This window comes from Pelodiscus sinensis, chromosome 32, assembly GCF_049634645.1.
Source record: "Pelodiscus sinensis isolate JC-2024 chromosome 32, ASM4963464v1, whole genome shotgun sequence".
Classification (NCBI taxonomy): Eukaryota; Metazoa; Chordata; order Testudines; family Trionychidae; genus Pelodiscus; species Pelodiscus sinensis.
The window spans coordinates 848,380-872,974 of NC_134742.1; the positions used below are offsets into that span (position 1 = coordinate 848,380).

The following is a 24,595-nucleotide window of genomic DNA, read 5'->3' on the forward strand; positions in this document are numbered from 1 at the left end:
CAGCCCGGCTCTCGCTGCAGGGCCCCGGGACTGGGCCTCTCGGCGGGGCCGCTGGGGCCTTGCAGAGAAATGTTTCTGGGGAGACTCGGCAGCCCCGTCTGAGCTCGGAGCGGTGCCCTGGGCTGGTGTGGACGGGCCCCTTCTGGAGTGTGACTGCGTCTGCACCACGCTGCTTTTTAATCAGAAAAAGGTTTGTAAATTACGCTCTGCAATTTGGGCACCTTGTTCTGATTCTTTTTTCAGAAGATGCTTTTCCGAAATTTGGCCCATCTACACTGGACCAAATTTCAGAAAAATCTCCTCTTTCGGAAGAGCAGATGCTGTTGCAGGCTGCTTCCAACGCCTGCTCAGAGAGGAGAGGGGGGTTGTGTTCACTACAAAAAGGTCCTTTTTCTAGCACGGATGGGGCCAGCAAGTCCCTGTCCGGGAGCGTGGGGACGTGGTGAGACGGGGCGAGCGCAGGGAGAACGGGGCGGATGGGTCTGGGACCGGGACCGCCCACAGCAGCCACAGCCACGTCAGACTGATCCGGGTCGTTATCCCTGAGCTCGCCCTAGCCTGGCTCCCAGGGGCCACTGTCCCCCCCCCCCCCCCCCCGCAATCTCCCCCGCTGCTCCCCAGTGCCATGGGGCCCAGAGGGCAGGAGTCTCTGTCCGGTCTCAGGGTGCAGCTCCCTGGCCCAGGACCAGCGCAAACGCAGCGAGGGGCTCTGGCTGGTTCTGCAGGGCCAGGCCCCTTCCTGCCGGGAGAGGGACCCAGCGCAGGGTCCGTGGAGCTGACAGGGAACTTTCCCTCCTCTCCTAGACGGCACCATGGCGGCGGCGGCGGCTGCAGATTCCGTAAAGAGAATTAAAGCTGAAGCCACTTGCTCCATCTGCCTGGAGTTACTCCGGGACCCCGTGACGACTGCGTGTGGACACAGCTTCTGCAAACGGTGCATCACCCAGATCTGCCAGGGACGTGAAGATGCCGCCTGTCCTCAGTGCAGACAGCGGCTGCAAAAGGGAACCTTACAGCGAAACCAGGAGCTGAGGAGCATTGTGGAGTTATTCAGGTCGCAAGCAGAGGAGAAACCTGCAGCAGGGAACACGTGTGAGAGACACCAAGAGCCTTTGAAGCTCTACTGCAATGAGGATCAGACCCCCATCTGCCTGGTGTGCATGCAGTCCCAGGCTCACCGCGGTCACACGGTGGTTCCCGTGGAGGAGGCTCTCCAGGAGTACAAGGTAGGCACCGTTATTCGTCGTTGCTGGTCAGACTCCAAGGCAGTGTGTGCACAGCGGGGTACAGCTCGCCCGGGGACAGGCGGATACATGGGTTGGGTGTTGTGTTGGTATCAGCTCTACATACCCTTGTTCTCCGGCCTAGAGGGAAGTGAAAGTCAGACCCGCTGAAAGTGCCTAGATAAAGATAAGGGAGGAGGGGGGATAGAAGTGACATCATGGTACGCGGGGGCGGGGGGGTGTCTATCACATCCCACCCAACCCAGAAGAACCAATAACAGAAATCCCCAGCACACAGACCTGCCCGTGGTGGGTGAGGGTAACTCCCCAGCTCTGCCCCTGTGGGGTTTGCTCTGTTCTAGGGACGGGCTGGGGACTTTATTCCTCAGAAAGGGGAGGGGCAGTTAGCTCAGGTATTTGCCACAACAGGGGCAGGGGCAGAATTGGCCCCTGTCCAGACACGGCTCTGGCTCTGGCAGCTCAGCCGTGACCCCGATCCTGGGTCAGGCCCCACAGTCTGGCCCCCAGGTGGCCACAGGAGGGGCTGGCAGCCCCCTCTGGCTTTGCTCCTGCCTGTGCCCAACCCCGATCCTGGTGTAGCTCTGTGGTCTGACCCCCATCTGCCAGGGAGGGGCTGGCCACAGTGGCCCAGCCTGCCCTCCCCCCTCCCCTGCTGTGGCAGAGAGACCACGGCAGCCCTGGCTTGGCCCCTGTCCAGCCACTTGGCTGCAGCAGCCGGATCTGACCAGGTAAGTTAACCCAGCCCCACCCCCTCCCCACTTTCTCACATGCCCCAGCCCCCTGCCCTGAGCCCCTCACACAGCCCAACCCTAACTCCCACACCCCTCCACACTCCCCACCCCCTGCCCTGAGCCCCCTGCACTCCACCCCACACTTACATTTCCTAAGGTACGGTTGTGTGGAACCCCCCTCCCAAGGGGGCAGGTTGTGGTAGGACAGTACCTGTAGAGAGTTTCCTTTCACCCCTGGGTAAAAGTGACCATGAAATAATAAATGTCCCGAGTCTGCAGAAGAGAGAGGAGCAGAACAGACACTGGCCTGGGACTGACCGAGTCAGGGAACTGGGACGTACGGTTCCAAGGGGAGACGTTCCCAGGCTGGAAGGAGCTCAGGCGCGATGGCAGCATCTCAAGGAGACACCTGCCACCTCTCCTGCTGCACAGGGATGCCAGGCGGGACAGGAAGAGGCCAGTCTGGCCCCCTCAGGAGCTGTTTTGTGACTTTACAATAACTAAGGACCCCACAGAGAGCGGGGGCAGGGATGAATTGCTGAGGAACTCACACAGCAGGGCTCAAGTAGAAACACAGTAAGGAAGGCTAATGCCAGAGCAAGTGGCACCCGGCAATGCACCGCAGTGGAGAGCAGACGCTGCTCTAAAATGCACTAGAAGGGGGAGAGAGCGAGAGGAGCGGGCGGGTCTGATACCTGTGGGGAGGGAGAGCCCGTCGTCGTCTTCCCCTCGATTGTAGAAACGTGTCTTTGTCTGTCTGTCCGTCCGTCTGTGAGTCTGTCCAAGACGCCTTCTAACCCAGGGGTGGCGATACAATGGCAGCGGTTCGCCAGGGTTACTGGCCACACCAGCTGTATTTACCTGCCCCTCCACAGGTCTGACTGATTGCTGACCCCATCTGCAGCCCCACTCCCAGCAATGAATTAAATAAATCAACCCCCAAATTCATTTAAGCTGAGGACCCACTAAACCAACCCATGGGCGGAGGGGAGAAGGGGGGAATCCATCCCTGCAGTGCCAGGCTCCCGGTAGAAAATATGGCAAAAGACCAGCTTGGCTTAACAAGGAGATCTTGCATGATCTCAAAATAAAAAAGGAGTCCTATAAAAAATTCAAACTAGGACAACTAACAAAGGATGAATATAGGCAAGCAACACGGGAATGCAGGGGCAAGATTAGAAAGGCAAAGGCACAAAATGAGATCAAACTAGCTACAGGCATAAAGGGAAACAAGAAGACCTTTTATAAATACATTAGAAGCAAGAGGAAGACCAAGGACAGGGTAGGCCCACTGCTTAGTGAGGAGGGAGAAGCAGTAACAGGAAACTTGGAAATGGCGGAGATGCTCAATGACTTCTTTGTTTCGGTCTTCACCGAGAAGTCTGGAGGTGTGCCTAACGTAGTGAATACAAGCAGAGAGAGGGTAAGTTTAGAAGATAGGATACACAAAGAACAAGTTAAAAATCACTTAGGAAAGTTAGTTGTCAGCAAGTCACCAGGTCCTGAAGAAATGCATCCCAGGATACTCAAGGAGCTGATGGAGGAGGTATCTGAGCCTTTAGCTATGATCTTTGAAAAATCATGGCAGACAGGGGAGATTCCAGAAGACTGGAAAAGGGCAAATATTGTGCCCATCTATAAAAAGGGGAATAAGAACAACCCAGGAAACTACAGACCGGTCAGTTTAACGTCTGTCCCAGGGAAGATAATGGAGCAGGTAATTAAGGAAATCATATGCAAACACTTGGAAGGTAATAAAGTGATAGGGAATAGCCAGCATGGGTTTGTGAAGAACAAGTCATGCCAAACTAATCTGATAGCTTTCTTTGATAGGCTAACGAGCCTTGTGGATAAGGGAGAAGCGGTGGATGTCATATACCTAGATTTAGTAAGGCATTTGATACGGTCTCGCATGATATTCTTATTGATAAACTAGGCAAATATAACTTAGATAGGGCCACGATAAGGTGGGTGCATAATTGGCTGGATAACCGTAGTCAGAGAGTTGTCGTTAACGGTTCTAACTCCTGCTGGAAAGGGATAACAAGTGGAGTTCTGCAAGGGTCTGTTTTGGGACCCATACTGTTCAATATCTTCATCAATGATGTAGATATTGGGATAGAGAGTACGCTTATTAAGCTTGCAGATGGTACCAAACTGGGTGGGGTTGTGACTTCTTTGGAGGATAGGGACATAATTCAAAATGACCTTAGCAAGTTAGAGAAATGGTCAGAGCTAAACAGGATGAGGTTTAATAAAGAGAAATGAAAAGTGCTCCACTTAGGAAGGAACAATCAGTTCCATACATACAAGATTGGAAGCGACTGTTTAGGAAGGAGTACGGCAGAAAGGGATCTAGGGGTCATAGTGGACCACAAGTTGAATATGAGTCAACAGTGTGATGCTGTTGCAAAAAAAGCAAATATGATTCTAGGTTGTATCAACAGGTGTGTTGTAAGCAAAACTCGTGAAGTCATTCTGCCGCTCTACTCTGCACTAGTTAGGCCTCAGCTGGAGTACTGTGTCCAGTTCTGGGCGCCTCATTTCAAGAAAGATGTGGAGAAATTGGAAAGGGTACAGAGAAGAGCGACAAGAATGATTAAAGGTCTAGAGAACATGACCTATGAAGCCAGGCTTCATGAACTGGGCTTGTTTAGTTTGGAAAAAAGAAGATTAAGGGGGGACATGAGAGCGGTTTTCAAATATCTAAAAGGGTGTCACAAGGAGGAAGGAGAAAATTTGTTCCTCTTGGTTACTGAGGACAGGACAAGGAGTAATGGGCTTAAAGTGCAGCAGGGGAGGTTTAGATTGGACATTAGGAAAAAATTCCTAACTGTCAGGGTGGTCAAATATTGGAATAAATTGCCAAGGGAGGTGGTGGAATCTCCCTCTCTGGAGATATTTAAGAACAGGTTAGATAGACATCTGTCAGGGATGGTGTAGACGGAGCTTGGACCTGCCTTGAGGGCAGGGGACTGGACTCGATGACCTCTCGAGGTCCCTTCCAGTCCTATGATTCTATGATTCTATGGTGAGAGTAGACAAGGTCTCAGATTCATAGACTTGAAGGCCAAAAGGGACCATCACGATCACTTGGTCACAGGACCTCCCCCACCCTCACCTGTACCAGACCCCTGGCCTCTGGCTGCGCTACACAGGCCTTCAAACCTGGATTTAAAGACCCCACGTTACAGAGAATCCCCCGTTTAGCCTGGTTCCAGCCAGCACAGGATTCGCACCCTTGCTGCAGTGGGAGTAAAACCCCCCACCAAGAACAAACAACCCAGGTTCACGAACTCTCCCCCATGGGGAGCTTCTCAAACGACCCCTTCCCCATCTTCACATCCAGGGAACAGCTCGGCTCACCTGGCTCAGGTTCTTCTGAGGCCTGGCCAGGAGAGTCAGTGCCTTGGGCGGTGGAATCCTTCTTTCCAGTTATCACACGATTCAAGGGGCTTTATTGCTCCTTGGATGCAGCCTGACAAAACACAGTGTTAACGACACTCTGAATGTTGACAGATGCAAGTCCCGCTGAGAACAGCCAGTAACACTCCAGCATCCCAGAGTATTTATTTTTATGTTGTAATTTTTGTTACCAAAGGGAAAAATAGCAGAGCAGCTGGAGGTAATCGAGTCCTGTTGTGGGAAACTGCACCAGTTTGTGAACCAGGTCTGGAAGCACCTGCCACAGAATGAACGAGAAGAGGAATATCGGAGTATGAAGAGAGTGTGTGAGAAATTAACAACAGTTTTGCAGGTGAGCTCCCCTACAGAAAAGCGAACGGCGAAGGGGAAGGGTTAGGAACCCAGCGAGGAGCAGCCGGTGCCGAGTTCTGTTTGCGCCACAAAGAGAAATCTGTATGATCCGTCTGAATGAGAATTTCCCCTTAAAAGAGCAACAAAGCGAGACAGCACACACGGGCCCCAGGAGAGTGTGGTGTGTGTGTGTGTGTGTGTGTGTGTGTGTGTGTTCTGTTTGCGCCACAAAGAGAAATCCGTATGATCCGTCTGAATGAGAATTTCCCCTTAAAAGAGCAACAAAGCGAGACAGCACACACGGGCCCCAGGAGAGTGTGGTGTGTGTGTGTGTGTGTGTGTGTGTGTGTGTGTGTGTGTGTTCTGTTTGCGCCACAAAGAGAAATCCGTATGATCCGTCTGAATGAGAATTTCCCCTTAAAAGAGCAACAAAGCGAGACAGCACACAAGGGCACCAGCAGAGTGGTGTGTGTGTGTGTGTGTGTGAGAGACCAGAGTGGTGTGTGTGTGTGTGTGTGTGTGTGTGTGTGTGTGTGTGTGTGTGTGTGTGTGTGTGAGACCGAATTATCCTACAGCCACACATATGCAGCTTCTGGGCCCTGCAGACAGTTCTCTGTCTTTCAAGACTGGGCCACTTGCAGGAGGAGACCCCGGCTGGGAATTCTCTGGTCGTTCCCGTCAGGAGCACTGGGCCCCCCTCCTGGACCCTCCCCACCCCACTGAGAACAAGTGGAAGCTGCTGGGGCTGAGCTGGGTGGCCGGCCTGTCCCGTAAGGGCCGATGGCAGCAGGGCCGAGGGGGCAGAGAGCCCCCCCCCACACACGGCAGGCGGGTGGGAAAGTCACACTCAGCCTGGCTGTGCTCGGTGCCAAGGAGCCAGGCCAGGGCCAGGCACCCACAGTCCAGCCTCCCTCGCGCCGACCTGACCCCGATCCTCGCGGTGGGGGGGGGGGGCGCCCGGCAGGGATTTCTGCAGATCAGGCTGGCGCACAAACTGAACCACGTAGGAACCGCACTGAGAACTGACGTGACTCGTTTTCCCTCTTCCCCCCTAGGTGCGCACAGAGACCCCCGGGCAAAGGTGAGTGGACGGAATTCACAAAGTGAGTCCATCAGGGTGGGGCAGGGCCAGACGTGAGATTCCGGTTTCCCCTCGGTCTCTCCGGACTCAGTCTGGGTTTGCCGGCCGGAAGTGAGGTCCAGAGGGAGGGGGGTAAATAACGGAAAGGGAAGGAAATTACTGAAGAGACTCGGGGGCTGCACCCGGCTCACTGTGCTCCCAGCCCCCTCTCGCGGGGGTAGGCAGCCCCGGCTCACCCCCTGGCCACCAGGCAGGGCCCAGCTGTGGGTGCACCAGCCCCGGCCCTTCTCCCTCCCCCCATCTCCCTTCCCTCCTCCCCTCTGCCAGCCCAGGCCCCTTCTCCCTCCTGTCCCCTGCCGCACCAGCCCAGACCCCCCATCTCCCATCTCCCTCCCCACTTCTCTGCCGCTCCAGGCCAGGGCTCCTTCCCTCCATCCCCAAACTCTAACCCGCACGGGTGGGGACAGGTCAGGCTGCAGCCCACATCAGGCCCAGGTCCTGCTCTCCATGTGGCCACCAGAGAGCGCTGGGCCTGGGCTCAGTTTCCCCCGGCAGCTGGGAAGGGCCAGGCTGGGGGCAGGCGGAACGTGTTCCTGTGGGATGCAGAGTGAGGTGATGTCACTCTGTCGCCCACAGGGGGGAAAAGGTTATATAGAGAGAGATTTCTTTTCCCTTCTCCTTGTACCCTGAGGGCTCGCTCTGTCGTCCTGCAAGAAAAGGGTTTTTATATACAGAGAGAGAACTCTTCTCTCGCCCACCTCTGAAGAGGTGTTAGGGGTTGTCTGTGATTTGGCCAGACTGTCGTAGCTACACCCAATATGAATCGTTTTTACGGTATCTCAGAGTTCTTCCTTCCCTTCCTCCAGCAAGTTGCGCTAAAGCGTAAAGAGCAGAGTTAACGTGGTGAATAATTATTGTTGTTCAGGTCTGGAGAGACATCTTCTCAGCCACCGGCATCACCATCACCTGCGAGAGACGTTTCCAAGGAGACAGAGCGACAGGGACACTCAGGTAACAAGCCGGTTCTGGTGAGCGTGCGGGTGGGTTTTGGGGTCGGTGTCCTCACAGCCTGTCCCCACGTCCCTGTTCTCGGATAGAACAGACCCCGGTGAGCAACCCAGGCCTAGCGCCCGTGTCTGTGAGGTGCCATTTCCACACGTCTGGGGTCACACGACCACGGCCCCAGCGACCGCGCCGTGTTTGGCCCCTTCCCCTCCCCTCTCCGGCGCTCTCACCCCAGGGTGCACAAGGGTCCCCGCCTTGGAGCGGCCAGTCTGAGCTACCACAGACCTGACTCTCCGCGGTCTGGAGGAATAGCCCCCGTTAAACTCAGGGGGCCGTGAGCTCTGAGCCCCTCGTGAGAGGAGGGGAGGGGCCGCATCCCCCAAACCCAGCCCTTTCGGAGGGACCTTTCCAACCAGTCTCTGGCACATTTCACTCCCTGCCCATGGGGGTCCCAGAGCGCTGCAGGAGACCCCCCGCCAGGGCCAGGCTGGCTCGCAGGGGGAGGGGTCTGTGGGGTGGGGGGTGTAGCTGAGGGGCGGGTGATGGGCTCTAGTCGGAGATGCTCCTGCTGCCTGTCAGCCGGGGAGGGGGCCGGGCAGCAGGGGACAGGAGCGACTCGCAGCCGGGAGCAGGTGCCAATAACCCACCGTCCATTCACCGGCAGGGAGAGAACCCGGCAGCGAGCGAGAACAAGGACGTAGACAGGCATCCTTGGACCCGAAAATTCACAAGATCAGTGACACAACAGAGGCTGCGCAGTGCATGGTAGGCAATAACCCGGTGCCTGCTCCCGCTGCCCACAGGGGTCCGGCGTCGCCGCGTTTCTCCCTTCTCCGCGGGCCGGGCAGTGACAGCGCAAACGCTCTGGGATGAGACGCTCAGACCCCTTTGGATTTAGCAGCGTCCCAGAGCTGCAGGGGGGTCCCGTCAGCGTGCGGCTGGGCCGGCCCCCGGCGCGGCAATTGCTCCTGGCGGCTGGGAGCTTTGAGATCTGCACCCAGAGGGGTCGGGCTGAGACCAGGCCCGTTCTGCCGCAGGGGCTGGGGGGGGGGGGTTGTGCTGCAAATGTGGGGTCTGTGTCGGGGGTCCCCAAGTCCAGCGCCGTCTCCCCCTGCTCCCTCGCACAGGCAGTGACACACACAGCAGCTGCTCAGAACTTTTCCAAACTCTCACAGCTGTTTGTGGCAGAAGGGCTGGAAACGGGAGGCTCCGTCCTCATCCGCGGAATGTCACTGGCTCCCCCTGGGCTCAGACACTGAACGGAGCCAATGAGACATGTGACACCCCCCCACACACACACACGACTCCTCCCCACGTCACCCCTAGTGTGGGGGTGGGCAGGGACAACCCCACCCCTCTGCTCCAGACCCTGCCTCTTCCCACCCCACCCCGACCTGCCTCCTCTCTACACCTGCACCACCCCCACCCCCACCCTGCCTCTTCCCCCAGGCCCCTCCCCTGAGTGACACGGCCCAGGGGATTTGCAGAGCTGGGGGTTTCTGTCCCTGGCAGGGAGGTTGGGGGCCCCCCCCGCACTCACCTGTGGGGGAAGAGGAATGATGGAGCCCCAGCCCCACTCCACTCTCCCCACTCCTGGCCTTGTCCCCACTGGTGAGTGTGAAGTGGCCGGGAGCTGGGAAGCAGAGCAGGAGAGTATCCCCCCGCCCACTCCTGGCTAGGCCCCCTCTCTCCTCCCACCCACGCTGTTGGGTACATGAGCCCCCCATTGCCCCCCATGCCACGCCCCCGTGTGTTCAAAGACATTCCAGCCACAGAGCCACCCAGCAACCCCGAGCCCCCCTGCACCCACCCAGCAACCCCCAGCCCCCCCGCCCCCTCCTTGCCTGCAGCCCTGCCCGGCTGTAGCCCCTCGGGGGAGGTGGGAACAGAGTCCAGCGCCGGGAGGGCCCAGGGGCTGGTTGGTGCCTCTGAGTCTCCGTCTGAATCTGAGTCTGAAACTCTCCCACGTCCTGGGTCCCTGAATCCCTCCCCCATTGCCCTGTGGTGCCCGGTCCTGGAGCATCGGCCTCTCCCCATTGGGCATGAGGTGTAACAGTTAACTCGGGCTAACGACTTAGTTCGAGTTAACGTTTGGTGGCCGCGTGTAGCCGCGGGCAGTCAGTTCGGACTGGGGGATTTAAAAATGGCGCCCGGATAGGAAGATGCAAATACAGGCCAGGATATTTAAATCTCAGGCTTCATTTGCAAGTTCGAATGGTGACATTAGCCTCCCTAGTTCCCGAAATGAATTCCCATTCTGCGCTCTCTCTAGCCTTTCTTAATTGTGCCAGCCTCAGCCACTGTTCTCCGCCCTCCCTCCTGAACGGGGCTGACATTCCCGCTCACCCCCACCCTTCACGTGTTCTTCCATAGCCCACTAGGAGTATCCCCACTTTTTTGGCAAAACTGAGCATTTGTCCGTTTGTACTTGCTGGCTGCCGCTGACCCTCCCCTGCCACCGCTGGGTGGAGTTTTCATTTTAACTTCTGTGCCTGCAGGAATCAATACAACAGCAGCTGCAGGGAATTGAGTCCAGCTGCGAGAAACTGCACCCGCTTGTGAGCACGGACTGGACGGACCTTTCTCAGAGTGAGCGAGAAGAGGAGCATCAGAGGCTGAAGAGAGTCATTGACAACATAGCGACACTTTTAAAGGTAGGTTCCTTTCTAGACCAAATGCTGTAAAGGGGGAAGCCCCAGGGACTCAGGGTCTGTCTACACTACAATGTTAGTTTGAACTAACATTCCTAGGCGCTACACTAGCGTTCCGCTAGTTCGAATTTGAATCGAACTAGCGGAGCGCTTAGTTTGAACTAGGAAAACCTCATTTTACGAGGATTAAGCCTAGTTCGAACTTACTAGTTCGAATTAAGGGCTGTGTAGCCCCTTAATTCAAACTAGTGGGAGGCTAGCCCTCCCCAGGTTTCCCTGGTGGCCACTCTGGCCAACACCAGGGAAACTCGTCTGCCCCCCTACAGGCCCCGGACCTCTTAAAGGGGCACGGGCTGGCTACGGTGCCCGTGCCAGGTGCAAGCCTGCCAGCACCCAGCCAGCAGACCCTGCACCTGACACGGCACAGAGCCACCCACCCGATGTCCCCCAGGCCACCCCCTCTTCCCGGGACCAGGCTGGCGGCTCCCGGGAGCTTGCCCAGGACCGCAAGAGGCGGGCACCTTCCTGGGCTAGTGCAGACATCATGGACCTCGTCCACGATCTCCGCACTAGGCACAGGAAAGTGGCCGGCTAGGGCAGGAGAGCTGCCAGCCTGGCCACCCAGGAGCAGGTGTGCATGAAAATCCTGGTGGTCCACTGAGACCCCCGACCCTGAGCCCTGAGCTTACAATGGCCATACTGGGTCAGACCAAAGGTCCATCTAGCCCAGTAGCCTGTCTGCCGACAGCGGCCAACACTAGGGACCCTGGAGGGGATGGAACAAAGACAGTGACCAAGCCATTTGTCTCGTGCCATCCCTCTCCAGCCTTCCACAAACTTTGGGCAGGGACACCACTCCTATCCCCTGGCTAATACCACTCCATGGACCCAACCTCCATGACTTGATCTCACTTCCCTTTCAACTCTGTTCTAGTTCCAGCCTTCACAGCCTCCTGCAGCAAGGAGTTCCACAGGTTAACTATTTGCTTTCTGAAGAACAACTTGCTCTTACTCGTTTCAAGCCTGCTACCCATTCCTTTCCTTTGGTGTCCTCTAGTCCTTCTTTATGGGAACTCAGGAAGAACTTTTCTGAACGCACCCTCTCCACCCAACCCCTGCTTTTAGAGACCTCTATCCTGTCCCCCCTCCGTCTCCTCTTTTCTAAGCTGAACAGTCCCAGTCTCTGTAGCCTCTCTTCATATGGGACCTGTTCCCAACCCCTGATCATGTTAGTTGCCCTCCCCTCTCCCAGCCTTTCTCTTCCCCTCTCCCACCTCCTTTTCCCAGTCTCCCCCAGTTTTGTTCAATAAAGACAGAGTCAATGTTGCAAGAAACGTTATCTTTATTTTGTACATCAGGAAGGGGGGCTAGGGAAGGGTAAGTGGAAGGAGGTGAGGGAGGAATGGGGTACGAGCCCCCGATGGGGAGGACTGGGCTGGCTCTGCGGGCTTCTGGGGGTGGAAGCTCTCCTGCAGCCCTCCAATTGCCCCCTCTCCCCAGATGGCAGCCTGCGGCAAGTGCAGCCGGGCTGATGGCCGTGTGCTGTGATGTGCCCAGTGTGGGCACTCCAGGCACTCCAAGCCAGGACTGCTTTGCAAGCGGGGCACCCCTGAGAACTGTCTGTCCGGGGTGGGGGTCAGGACCCTTTAAGCGCAGCCCTCGGCTAGCCTGAGACAGCATCTCCATGCTCTAAGTCCTACTCTGATGCCCTGCCGGCACTGCTTCCGGCCAGCCTTAAGCCCTGTTCAGGGTCCACTCAATGTGGACTTGCTAGTTCGAACTAGCAAAACGCTAATTCGAACTAGTTTTTAGTTCTAGACGTGTTAGTTCGAATTAGCTTAGTTCGAATTAACTAATTCGAACTAAGTTAGTTTGAACTAACTCTGTAGTGTAGACGTACCCTGGGCTTTTATACCCGGCTTTCCCGGGGAGCCTGCCCAGCAGGACTGTGGGGTGGGGCCTTTTACGCCAGCTGGGCCAGGGCAGCTCCCTGCTCCTTAGTGCGAGATGGACACACCCCATCACACGCACACGCACACGCACACGCACACGCACACGCAAACACACACACATCATCACATACAGACACGCACACGCACACGCAAACACACACACATCATCACATACAGACACGCACACGCGTACGCACACGCACACGCACACGCACATGCACAAGCTGCTCTGTAACATTTTCAGGATCTGATACACTTTTGGTACCACATGATGGAAGAAGCAAGGCTCTGTCCTTCCTCACTTGAGTGTACCTGCATCGCCCCTGAGCCTGGCTGTTCAGGGACCAATGAAAGGTCTCACTACGGAAGCTCTTCCCCTCTGCCCACGGGGAGGTCACATCTCTGGGGTCTGTGGTTCCTCGGCGGTGAGGCTGTAACTGCAGCCCACAGGGCTCCCTTGGCCTTTCGTCTCTTCTGCCTCCTACACCAGCTGCAGGGGAAGGTCCCTCCAGGCCTGGGCCCTGTAAGACGGGGGCTTCCGGCCTGGGCCAGGGAACCTGGCACCGATAAAGGGCCCCGTGGTCACCCCCCCGGAAATGGAGGGTCTGGGGGGGATTTTGTCCCTAACGACACTGGCCTGAGCAGTGAGACCAGGGCTGGGTCACGAACCGGGCAGGACGGGATGGGGAGGGGCCAGAGTTACTGCACACGGGATGCTCACTGAGAGCTGGGTCCTGGGGCTGCTTTATGCAAAAATGTAGGGGACTCCCCCCACTCTGCCCAGCCCAGGCACCCCCCCCCCCCCCCCCCCGTGGCTCTTCCCATCCCCTCCCCGTGAGCCATTCCACTGTACCTGCAGCTCCACTGGAGACTTGAGGGAAGGAGCAGAGCGCTGGGGACCCGGGGTGCCGGAGCAGCTGTGTGTGAGGGGTGGGGAGCTGGGCAGGCCCCATTCAGCCCCAGAGGGGGGTGCTGGGCAGGCTGCCCTGCCCCACAGGGCGATGTCTGGGGCTGGCCAGAGCGGGGAGCTGGGCTCTGCCCCTCCCCCAGCCTGCGTGGCCAGAGGCCCCGTGTCCCATGACAGCGGGTGGCTTGTGCGGGAGGGTCGAGGATCAAATGGGAAATGCTGTTTGTGGGGCTGAGTGCGAAACCCCACCGGGACTGAGATTCTCTTCCACACGGGCAGCTGATCGTCTCCTGTGTCTCTTCCCACAGGTGGCTGTAAAGGAAACCAGGAAAAGGTGAGTGTGTGAGGGGCGCTGGGGTGTGAAGAGCCAATGACCCCCCTGGCTCCCCAGACCTGCCGGGTGTCGCTGATCTGTCGTTATTTGAGTCACCGGGAAAGGGGCAGAGTGAGGGGAAGGGAGGAGACGGGAGACAGGCTAGAAATTCCCTGAGCCGCTGGGAGTCGTCTCCCAGAGAATTCCTAGACACCATGCGCGACGGCTTGTGAGCCGTTATCTGCCCAGTCGGAACAGGCAATAGGAGGACCCGTAGGAAGGCCAGATGGCGACAGAGCCAAGCAGAGGCAATCGGTGATGAGAATAGCGTGAACTCTGGCAGGACGAGTGTGTCGGTACAATCAGGCAGGGCAAAGGAGAATTTGAAAAGAAGCTTTCTAGAGGCACATTGGTAACAGTAAAATGTGATTATTTCATGAATGGCAATGACAAACAGGAAGTCAGTCATTCTGTAATTCCTAACTGTCGTGTGCACACCAGTGCTGAAAGGAGCCTTTGTACACGAGGACTTGAGGCAACTAATGTAACGCTGATTTTGAAAGAGGGCTCCAGCGATGATCCTGGCAATTACAGATTTGTAAATTTAACTTCCACACCTGGGAAATTCTTTGAAATGAAGTAAAAATAGGTCATAGAGTGGTAGGTAAGAGCCAGCATGGATGTAAAGAACAAATCATGTCCAACCAATCGGATAGCTTTCTCGTCGATAAGGGATAAGAGGGGACATGGGACCTAGATTTTAGTAAGGCATCGGTATGGTGTCGCATGATCTTCTTATCAATAAACTAGGAAACTACAACATAGGTGGGTGCATAGCTGACTGGATAACCGTTTTCAGAGAGAAACTTAAACAACAACAAACGGTCTGGTAGCATTTTATAGACTAACAAAACAATGTAGATGGGATCATGAGCTTTCGTGGGCACAGCCCACTTCTTCAGATGACCTGAGTATTGAGTTTAGGATGTCAAGACCCAAAATAAATAGGAGAAGGGGGGGCGGGAAACCAGGAACAGAGAGTATGAAAACATCAAAGGGAAAACCAAAGAGGCAGAGCTGGCAATCTATAAGCACCTAAAGATTGGACAGTTAAAAGAAGCAGATAAGGATCACAGGGTAGCAATTAGAGAGCAAGGGTACCAGTGCAAGACCCTACACAGACCAAGAGCTGTTGGCACCTTCATTGTTTGTTTGGCTGATAATGTCCCAGCCAACCGTTATCTCCACTGAGGCCACAGGGTTGAGAATTAAATCTGTGGATGAATTGTCATTCCAACCCTTCTCCGGGTATTTGGCTTGTAGAATTGGTCTGTGACAAGACAGCCACCTGGGGATCTTTTAAAGGGTGATTGGGTGGATTGAAGTTCCCCAACAGGTTTCTATTTGTCCCCTTTCTGGATATCGGATTTGTGTCCATTGACTCTTTCCCGTAAGGACTGTCCAGTCTTTCCAATACATACAGCAGTGGGGCATTGCTGGCATTTGATGGCAGAGACCAAATTACTGTTGTGCAGTTGAATGATCCTCTGATTTGGTGGCTTATGTTGAATTCACTTCTCTAGAGATGTGGGCAGAGTTGGCCCCTCGGCCGATTGCCCGGCTGGGTTCCTGGATGCGTACGATGTGGTTGTGTAGCATGATGACTGGAAATAATTGGTGTCAGGTTGGGGGTTGTCTGTAAGCGAGAATGGGCTTTTCTCCCTACGGCCTCTGAGAGCGAGGGACCATTTTCCAGGGTGGGTTGTACGTTGTGGATAATGCGCTGGAGGGGGTTAAGTTGCGGGCTATAGGTAATAACAAGAGGAATTCTGTTATTCCCCTTTCGGGTCTGTCTTGAAGCAGTTCATGTCTGGGGACTTTTTTGGCTCTGTCAGTCTGGGTTTTTACTTCTCCAGGTGGGTATTTCAATTTTAGGAATGCTCTGTAGCGATGCCGTAGGCGTGTATGCTCTGTATCGATGCTGTAGGTGTGTATGCTCTGTATCGATGCTGTAGGTGTGTATGCTCTGTATCGATGCCGTAGGCGTGTATGCTCTGTAGCGATGCCGTAGGTGTGTATGCTCTGTAGCGATGCCGTAGGCGTCTATGCTCTGTATCGATGCTGTAGGTGTGTATGCTCTGTAGCGATGCCGTAGGCGTGTATGCTCTGTATCGATGCTGTAGGTGTGTATGCTCTGTAGCGATGCCGTAGGCGTCTATGCTCTGTATCGATGCTGTAGGTGTGTATGCTCTGTAGCGATGCCGTAGGCGTCTATGCTCTGTATCGATGCTGTAGGTGTGTATGCTCTGTAGCGATGCCGTAGGCGTGTATGCTCTGTATCGATGCTGTAGGTGTGTATGCTCTGTAGCGATGCCGTAGGTGTGTATGCTCTGTAGCGATGCCGTAGGCGTCTATGCTCTGTATCGATGCTGTAGGTGTGTATATCGATGCCGTAGGCATCTATGCTCTGTATCGATGCCGTAGGCGCGTATGCTCTGTATCGATGCTGTAGGTGTGTATGCTCTGTATCGATGCTGTAGGTGTGTATGCTCTGTATCGATGCCGTAGGCGTGTATGCTCTGTATCGATGCTGTAGGTGTGTATGCTCTGTATCGATGCTGTAGGTGTGTATGCTCTGTATCGATGCCGTAGGTGTGTATGCTCTGTATCGATGCCGTAGGCGTGTATGCTCTGTATCGATGCTGTAGGTGTGTATGCTCTGTAGCGATGCCGTAGGCGTCTATGCTCTATATCAATGCTGTAGGTGCTGCGGAGAGTAGTTATTAACAGTTCTATTCAATATCTTCATCAACGATTTAGATATTGGCACAGAGAGGAGGCTTATTAAGTTTGCAGATGATCCCAAGCTTTGGAGGACAGGTCAGAATTCAAACTGATCTGGACAAACTGGAGAAATGGTCGAAGGTCAATAGGAGCCAACAGTGTGACGCTGCTGCAAAAAATCAAACATGACTCTGGGCTGCATTCACAGGAGTGTTGTGAGCAAGACACGAGAAGTCATTCTTCCGCTCTACTCTGCGCTGGTTGGGCCTCAGCTAGAGTCTTGTGTCCAGTTCTGGGCACCGCATTTCAAGAAAGATGTGGAGAAATTGAAGAGGGTCCAGAGAAGAGCAACAAGAATGATGAAAGAGAACAGGAGCTAGGAGGGGAGGCTGAAGGAATTGGGTTTGTTTAGTTTGGAAAGGAGCAGACTGAGGGGGGACATGAGAGCAGTTTTCAGGTATCTAAAAGGGTGTTACAAGAAGAAAAATTGTTCATCTTGGCCTCTGGGGATAGAACAAGCAGCAATGGGCTGAAACTGCAGTCAGGGATATTGAGATTGGATATGAGGAAAAACTTCCTACGGCCGTGTCCACACTCAGGGGTTCTTTCGAAAAAAGTACCCTTTTTTCGAAAGAACTTCCCCTGCGTCCAGACTCAAGCCGCGTTCTTTCGAAATTATTTCGAAAGAATGCGGCTTTTCTTTCGATGGTGGTAAACCTCGTTTCACGAGGAAGAACGCCTTCTTTCGAAAGTTCCTCTTTCGAAAGAAGGCGTTCTTCAATGTAAAGAGGCCGTCTTCGAAAGAGAGCATCCAGACTCGCTGGGTGCTCTCTTTCGAAAAAGCGGATTTCCTCTATCGAAAGATCCACCTGCTGTCTAGACGCGATCTTTCGAAAGAGGCTCTTTCGAAAGAAGCCTGCAGTCTAGACACAGGCTGAAGGAATTGGGTTTGTTTAGTTTGGAAAGGAGCAGACAGAGGGGGGACATGAGAGCAGTTTTTCATCTTGGCCTCTGGGGATAGAACAAGAAGCAATGGGCTGAAACTGCAGCCAGGGATATTGAGGTTGGATATGAGGAAAAACTTCCTACATGTCCATTAGCCAGAGTGGGCAGGGAGGGATCCCATGTTCAGGAAGACCCTGAATCTGTAATTGCCAGAAACTGGGAGGGGAATGGGAAGGTGTGTGGAGGAGGGAAGGGGTGGGCAGGAGACAGTGGTCAGCACCAGCGCTTCAGGAGACAGTCACGGAGGGGGATGGGCTGTAGGTACCATTGGTCTGACCCGGTGTGGCCGTTCTCATGTCCCTGTGCAGTCCCTGGGCCAGGCGTTTACATGCCCCGTCCCTCCTCCTGTAACTGATGGGCCCTGGGTGAAGGAGAAGGGAGTGACGACAGTAAATCTTGTGTTTAGGCCTCTGATGCCAGGAGAGGGATCTGGAGGGAGCAGGACAGATGCCAGCTCTGCGAGCAGCGAGGAAGAAGGTAAGAGGGGCCCTGCCCTGCGGGAGTGTCTGTCTGTGGGGTTCAGGGCCTGGACTTAGCGCTGCAGCAGTGAGTCCGTCTGGCTGCCACGTGCTCCCTACTCTGCCTAGCGCGCAGCAGGGGAGATGCCCAGCCAAGCACAGACGTCGTGTGAGCGGTACATGGGGGGAGGAGGGCGACGCACGGGGCACACGCACACACACGCACACACACACACACACACACGCATGCACACGTGTGCACCTGGAAGCCAGTTCCCTTCGCTCACTCTCCGGCCGGCAGAGGTACCTGGGCTGCTGGCGCTGGGGAGGGGGGAGCACTCACAGCCAGACAGGAACAGCCGGGCGCTGTGACCCAGGGGGCCGTGCCTGGCTGCAGAACTACAGCCTCAGGGTCGGGGGGCTGCTGTGGGGGGTGGAGCCCCCACCCTCTCCTCTGGCAGGCTGAGCAGAGTAAGCCCCTCAGGGCAGCTAGGCACCCACAGAAATTGGGGGGGTGGCCCATGATCCCTCATGCCCCCCCCCGGCCGTGCCTCTCTCTGGGAAGCAGGGCCCCCCGGTGCCCTCACAAACCCACCCGTGTGCCAGGGGGATCAGCTGTGTCTGGCGTTCGGGTGCAATTCACGTTAGCTGTGGCTGTGGGGCAGGACGCCCAAGGCAGTGAAGAGGAAATGGGGCAGCTGTTTCTGTTGGGCGGGGGGATTCTAGTCCCATTTTACTGGCTCCCGCCCCCCCCCCAGCATGGCGAGATCGGGGAGATCAGACTCCGTCGTGGGGCCTTATTTCTGGCTGATCATTCCTGGAGCTGAGATCCCGGAGCAGGGTTTGGGGCTCAGCCCTAGATCGAGTGGGGCCGCAGTGGGGCAGTGAACGGCCACACAGAGTCTGCGGGGAGCCAGGGTTTCCCCTGGAGCTGGGGTACGTGACGTAACCTCCCCGTGTGATGTTGCAGGACCAACAATACCAAAGCAGCCGAAGAGGGACAGCAGCATCCAGGAAAGAAGATGAAACCATAATGAGAATTAGCATCAGACGTAGCAGCAGCAGAGAGCAAGCGCTGGCCGGTGTCTCAGCCTGCAGCAGCTGCGGAGAGGAGGGGCTGGAATACACGGAACTCACCCGTCCTCTCTGCAGCCGAGGGGTGCGAGTGTCTGAACCTGAATTTGTCTCCCGCTCATCTCAGCCCTCTGCTGTGTCAGTGTAACAACACCTGCATGCCTGGTATAGAGCCATGCTCGTTGTACCTATGTTGGTGCAGTATTACTGTAGACATTGTGTTACTTGTATAGATCTTAACAGTCCTCTGGCAGCTGCCCCCCATGGCCTGACACTGACTGTGGCATCAGGGGTAACTGCAGGACCCGACCACGTCACCACAGGCAACATTCAAACCTTCACAATGTCGCATACACAATGTCACACACACATACACAATGTCACACATACACAATGTCACATACACATACACAATGTCACACACACATACACAATGTCACATACACACATACACAATGTCACACATACACAATGTCACATACACATACACAATGTCACACACACATACACAATGTCACACATACACAATGTCACATACACAATGCCATAGTTGGTCTGAATTTAGCTTAAATGTTTTTTACTCTTTATAAGTTCTGCTCTTTTGATGAAGGGTTGGGGCGGGGGGATATTTTGGGGGGTGTTTTTTCAAAATATTTGTTTAAAATTTCCTGTGTGTGTTTTTGTACCAATATAAAATGTCTCTATTTTGACACTAATCTCTACTGGCTCCCGTCGTCTATTGCTGCATCCTCTGCAGCGCTGGAAGCAGCCGCTCACCTGGTGCAGGACGGTGTCACACGACTCACAGGATCAGTCACATAAAACCAATGGGTGTGTGGGTCACACGGCTCCTCCTGTGCCACAAGGGCCGGGCCGGGTTGCCCAGCCGGCACCCAGCGCGTTGCTCTGGCCCAGGGTTCAGTGACCTTTCCAGATCCCCCTGCGCCGAGTCGCTCGTGCCGGGCTCTGCTCAGCGCCTGGTCGCTCCAGTCTCAGTCGGCAGCCAGGGGCCCGACCTGCCTCCTCCCCCGCCCGCGGGAACTTTTCTCCCGTCGCCTCCCGGATCCTAGGCAGGCGCCGCAGGCAGCTGTGACCACTGAGACGTTTCTCTGGCTGAAGTCCCCCCCCCCGCCCCTCCCCAGCGCACAGGCAGCTCCCCCTGCCCCCGGCAAAGCTCCCCAGCTGCCTCCGTTCTCAGTCACTGGGCACGTCATCACCGCCCCGCCTGGCCCTCCAGCCTGCAGCCTGGGCACGGCCTTAACTTGTGCCCTTATAGCCAGGCTAAGGCCAAATGCTGCTGATTCCTTCTGCGTAACCCCCCGTCATAATCAGGAGGGCTGACCGGCACCCGGTGACTAAGGGGTTAATTAATGTCTCCTGTACCCAGCCAGGTATCGGGTGGTCGGCCAATAACTATGCAGGTAGGAATTTCACACTAGGAGAAAAGGTTTTTTTCTTCTTCTTCTGAGATGCAGAGCAGTTTCTTCCCAGTGCTGGGGGAGATGGGAGACACGTCTCTCTCCAAGAAGGGACGTCTTACAAGGTGGATGTAGGGAAAACGTTAGCTCGTCCAGCAGGATCTATTGCTTTCTGTTTTTGGGGATGTGGAAATAATGTCTGAGCTTGTCCCAGGGTTGTTTTTTTCCTTTGAAACTAACCCTTCAGCCTGGGGACTTTCCCTGAGACTCTCTATCAACTGGTGGCTCTTTCCACCCGGCCGATTTACTAGGCTTGCAACTGTAGTGACTTTAGGGACTCAGTGTGAGGAATCCACATATCCAAGACAGATCTTCCCCCCACTCACAAAGTCACTTAAACAAATCCCAGAACTCTTTTCAACGGTGTATGGTGGCCACTCCCCCGAGGTCCAAGACCTCTAAACCTTTCGGGTCACGTGGTCACCAGGCTCACGCCCTCAATGTTCAATTCAGTCTTTTACTTAATATTCCAAGGTCTCTTCAGCCAAAGTCCGTTAATAACCAGTCCTTTAAGTAGGAGATGCAGCACTGCGGGGGTGGTGGGGGACCCGGGCCCTCCCGCTCCACCGGTTCCTGACCCAGGGCCCTAGGGCACGGGAACAGACCCGCTGCCGGGGTTGGTGGGAGTAGAGCGCCGAAATGCACCAACCCCTTCCTGGCCACTTCCTACCTCGATGAGGCTACCAATCTGGAGCTGGCCCTGCCAGAAGGTTCCCACCTCGAGGGAGCATGTTGGGTGTGAAGAACGTTCCCGCTTTGGGGTCCACGTCAGCAAACGTTTGTCGAAGTGGCAAACATCCCCCGCACTGGATCTCCCAGGTATCCACCCACCTGGCTAGCAGAGGGCAGGGCCGTGGGATTCTCCCTCGCCAGTAGCCGGGGTGGGGAAGCCGCTCGTGTCCTGGCCAGATGTGTTGCATCTGCCCTGTCCCTCAGCAGCACCAGCCACGCAGCCTGGGCATCCAGCGGGCTCCTCTCGCCCCCCGAATGTTTGGGAGGCTGCTCCCACTCAGGAACCTCCTCCCCCCCACTGCTTCCCCAGCCCAGGTCTCTTATGGCCCAGGACTGGGGGCGTTGCTGTGTCTGCTCCCCGGCATCCCGTGCTGGTCGTTCCAATGCGCCATGCACCCCCCAGGTCCTAGCATGGGGGGGCCCCGCTCCTGCAGCCCGGAGCATGTCCTGCAGAGCCAGGGCGGCTGTGGGCGCTCGCCCCAGGGGCTGTGACCCCCCCCTGCAGTGTGGGGTTCGGTGACCCTGTCGCACAAGGGCAGAGCCCAAAGTCTCTTTTTCCCCAGTTCCAAGCAACGGAGGTTGGGGGGAAGGGGGGAACGGGGGAGATTTCCCCAGTGAGCTCTTCCATGGAAAAGGGTTTGTTTTTGTTTTATATTTTCTTGGAGTCACTGGGCTGGTGGCAGCGGATTCCCCAGGATCCGGGGATTAGGATATTTTTGGGGGAGGGGTTTTTGTGCCAGAGCTGGTAGAGGCGAGGTTTGTGTTGGGGGTGTAACAGTGACTAGGGGTCTGGCCTGGCTCTACATTAGTGGGCAAGGGGGCTGGCCAGAAGAGGCTTTGCCATTGCCCTTTGAGGGGGAAATCTCGCTCCCCTGGGGTACAGAGTGTGACGTAGTGGGGGTACTTGCTGGGATGTGGTGACCCCTGCTGTCTGGAGCAAGACCCAGCAGGGAAAGCCTCACTAGGCAGAGGTAAGGCCAAACTGGTTGAACCAGTGGCCAGACACCCCCCATGGAGAGGAACAAAGGGAGGTGGATGCTGCCCTGGCTTGGGGGGCAGGGCTGGAGGAGGCTGAGTGAGTTCCTCGCTGGAAGGCAGGGTATAAGGAGCTGGGGAGGGGGCTGGGACTCCCCTATCTAAAAGGGGGGGCACTGAGGCCTCTTAGCCCCAGTTCCTGTAACCAGATTACATCTGTGCTGCGCTGTGCTGGAGGAGCAATAAACCACCCTCAATTCCACTGGCTGGTGCAGTCTGTTTGTGCCATTTCGGGGTGCAGGAGACGGGGAACCCCCAACGCGCCTTCACACTGGTGTCAGAAGTGGGATGCACTGCACCCCGTGGATGAAGCTCCCAGCGGCAAGCGACAAGGCGCCGTAGAAGCAAGAGCCCTGGAGCCAGGCGTGCTGGAGACAGAGCGAAGCGGTTCCGGGGAATCGTGGGGCGCTGCAGCACTAGACTGGTGAGTCTGCACCGAGGGGCCCAGCAGGCAGATGGCCTACGCCCGACTCTTGAAGGCAGAGCTGGTGGGGCTGTGCAGAGAGAGGGGCTTGCCTGTGCGGAAAGCAACCAAGGCCCAGCTGATTACCCAGCTGGAAGATAATGACCAGCCACAGGGCCAGGATCTTGTCCCCAGGGGAAGCAGCCAGACCCCCCCTGAGAGTGTGTCAGGCTCAGAGAGGGGGAGGAGCGCTGGAACCCAACGGAGAGATGAGACAGCGTCTCCTGGGAGGCCTGCAAGCCGTAGCCCATCTAGGGCAGGGGCCAGCCCAGCGGAGCTGCGGCGGCTGGAGATCCAGCTGCGGATCAAGGAATTGGAAGTAGAGGACCGAGAGAAGGAGCGCCAAGATCGAGAGAGGGACCGCCAGGACCGAGAGAAGGAGCGCCAAGATCGAGAGAGGGACCGCCAGGATCGAGAGAAGGAACGCCAAGATCGAGAGAGGGACCGCCAGGATCGAGAGAAGGAACGCCAAGATCGAGAGAGGCAGCGGCAGCATGAGCTGGCCATGGCAGAGCGGAGAACCTGCGGGGCCCCGGCTGCGCCAAGAGTGGATGGGCCCCAGGGTCCCGGGGATGCCAGGCGCTTGGAGAGGCTCACGGTGGCCCAATTGAAGGACGTGGGCGACATAGACGGGTTCCTCAGCTCCTTTGAGAGGGCCTGTGGGCTGCAACAGGTCCCCCCAGCTGACTGGCTACAGGAGCTCGTCCCCGCACTGAACCAGGAGGCGGCCGGAGTGCTCAGTCAGCTGGAGGACCTACAGCCAGGGGATTACAACCGAGTCAAGGAGGCCCTGCTGCACAAGTTCGGGCTGACCCCCGAGATGTACAGGAAGAAGTTCCGGGGGGTACAGAAAGAGCCACGGGAAACCTATGTGGACCTGGCCTCCCGCCTGGCGCAATACTGCCGCAAGTGGGTGTCTGGAGTCGGAGCCCAGACCGCAGAGGAGCTGCTCAAGCTGGTCATGATGGAGCAGTTCTATGAAGCGTGCCCACCCAAACTGAGGCTGTGGCTCAAGGACCGGATACCAGAGAACCCCCAGGAGGCCGGGAGACTGGCGGATGAGTTCACGGAGAGCCGGTCCGGGGGTGAACGGGAGTCCCGGAGAGAAAGGGAACCGCGCAGAGACCGGTTCTCGGCGGAGCAACGGAGAGAGACACCTCCGAGGCGAGCCCCAGGGACCAGGACCAGTCATCGATACCCCAGAAAACCAGCCAGGGCCCGGGCAGAGCCGACCCGAATGGGCCCACAGAACCTAACTTGCCATCGCTGTGGGCAACGAGGCCACAAGAGGGCTCAATGCACCAGGCGCAAGAACAGGTCCCATGACCTGGGACGTTCCAGGGTTAACTGGCTGGGGCGGGAGGAAGGGCAGGCTGCCCCAAAGGCAGGGGCTGGCCGGCAAACCTCCACTCGGGGAGAGGGGAAGGATGCTCAGTGCACCTCCCCTGGGAGGTCTGACCCTCGGGAGACAGATTTATCCGTGCACCGGGTGGGGGCGGGGCGGCCCCTACGGAGGGACTGCCTCGTACCCCTGGAGGTGGGTGGCAGGAAGGTGACGGGTTTCTGGGACACGGGGGCGGAGGTGACGCTGGCCTGGCCCGACATAGTGGCCCTAGACCGTATGCTACCCGACACTCAGCTGACACTGAGGGGCATAGGCGGCACCCCCTTTAAGGTACCCGTAGCCAGGGTGCATCTGAAATGGGAGGCCAAGGAGGGCCTCAAGGAAGTGGGGGTGCACCCGCACTTGCCCACCGACGTGCTAATGGGGAGTGACCTAGAGGAGTGGCCAGACGGACCCCACAGGACGCTGGTCACCACCCGTAGCCAGAGCAAGCGAGGGGCTTGCGGCCCGGAACTCGAGGAGGTTCCCCAACAGGGGGCCCAGGGCCCCGTCCCAGCAGACCTAGAGTTGGACCTAGGCAG

General features: G+C 56.5%; 2 protein-coding genes across 2 annotated transcripts in view; both read left to right on the top strand.

Moving 5' to 3' along the window:
* Nucleotides 1-24,595, top strand: part of LOC142823137 (E3 ubiquitin-protein ligase TRIM21-like) — a 151,421-nt gene that overhangs the window by 109,692 nt on the left and 17,134 nt on the right. The gene's annotated exons all lie outside the window — the stretch shown is intronic.
* LOC102463882 (uncharacterized) lies at nt 760-15,296 on the top strand. The gene is made up of 7 exons (XM_075913334.1): nt 760-1,226; nt 5,577-5,732; nt 6,787-6,812; nt 7,738-7,840; nt 10,316-10,471; nt 13,636-13,661; nt 15,224-15,296. The coding sequence occupies exons 1-7, from the start codon at nt 813-815 to the stop codon at nt 15,294-15,296; spliced, it is 954 nt and encodes a 317-aa protein (XP_075769449.1). The 5' UTR covers nt 760-812.

Coding starts and splice junctions, on each gene's coding strand:
- LOC102463882 (XM_075913334.1), top strand. CDS start 813: ATGGCGGCGGCGGCGGCTGCAGATTCCGTAAAGAGAATTAAAGCTGAA. Junction 6,813..7,737: donor ACAGAGACCCCCGGGCAAAG/GTGAGTGGACGG, acceptor ATTGTTGTTCAG/GTCTGGAGAGACATCTTCTC. Junction 13,662..15,223: donor GTAAAGGAAACCAGGAAAAG/GTGAGTGTGTGA, acceptor TCACTTCTCTAG/AGATGTGGGCAGAGTTGGCC.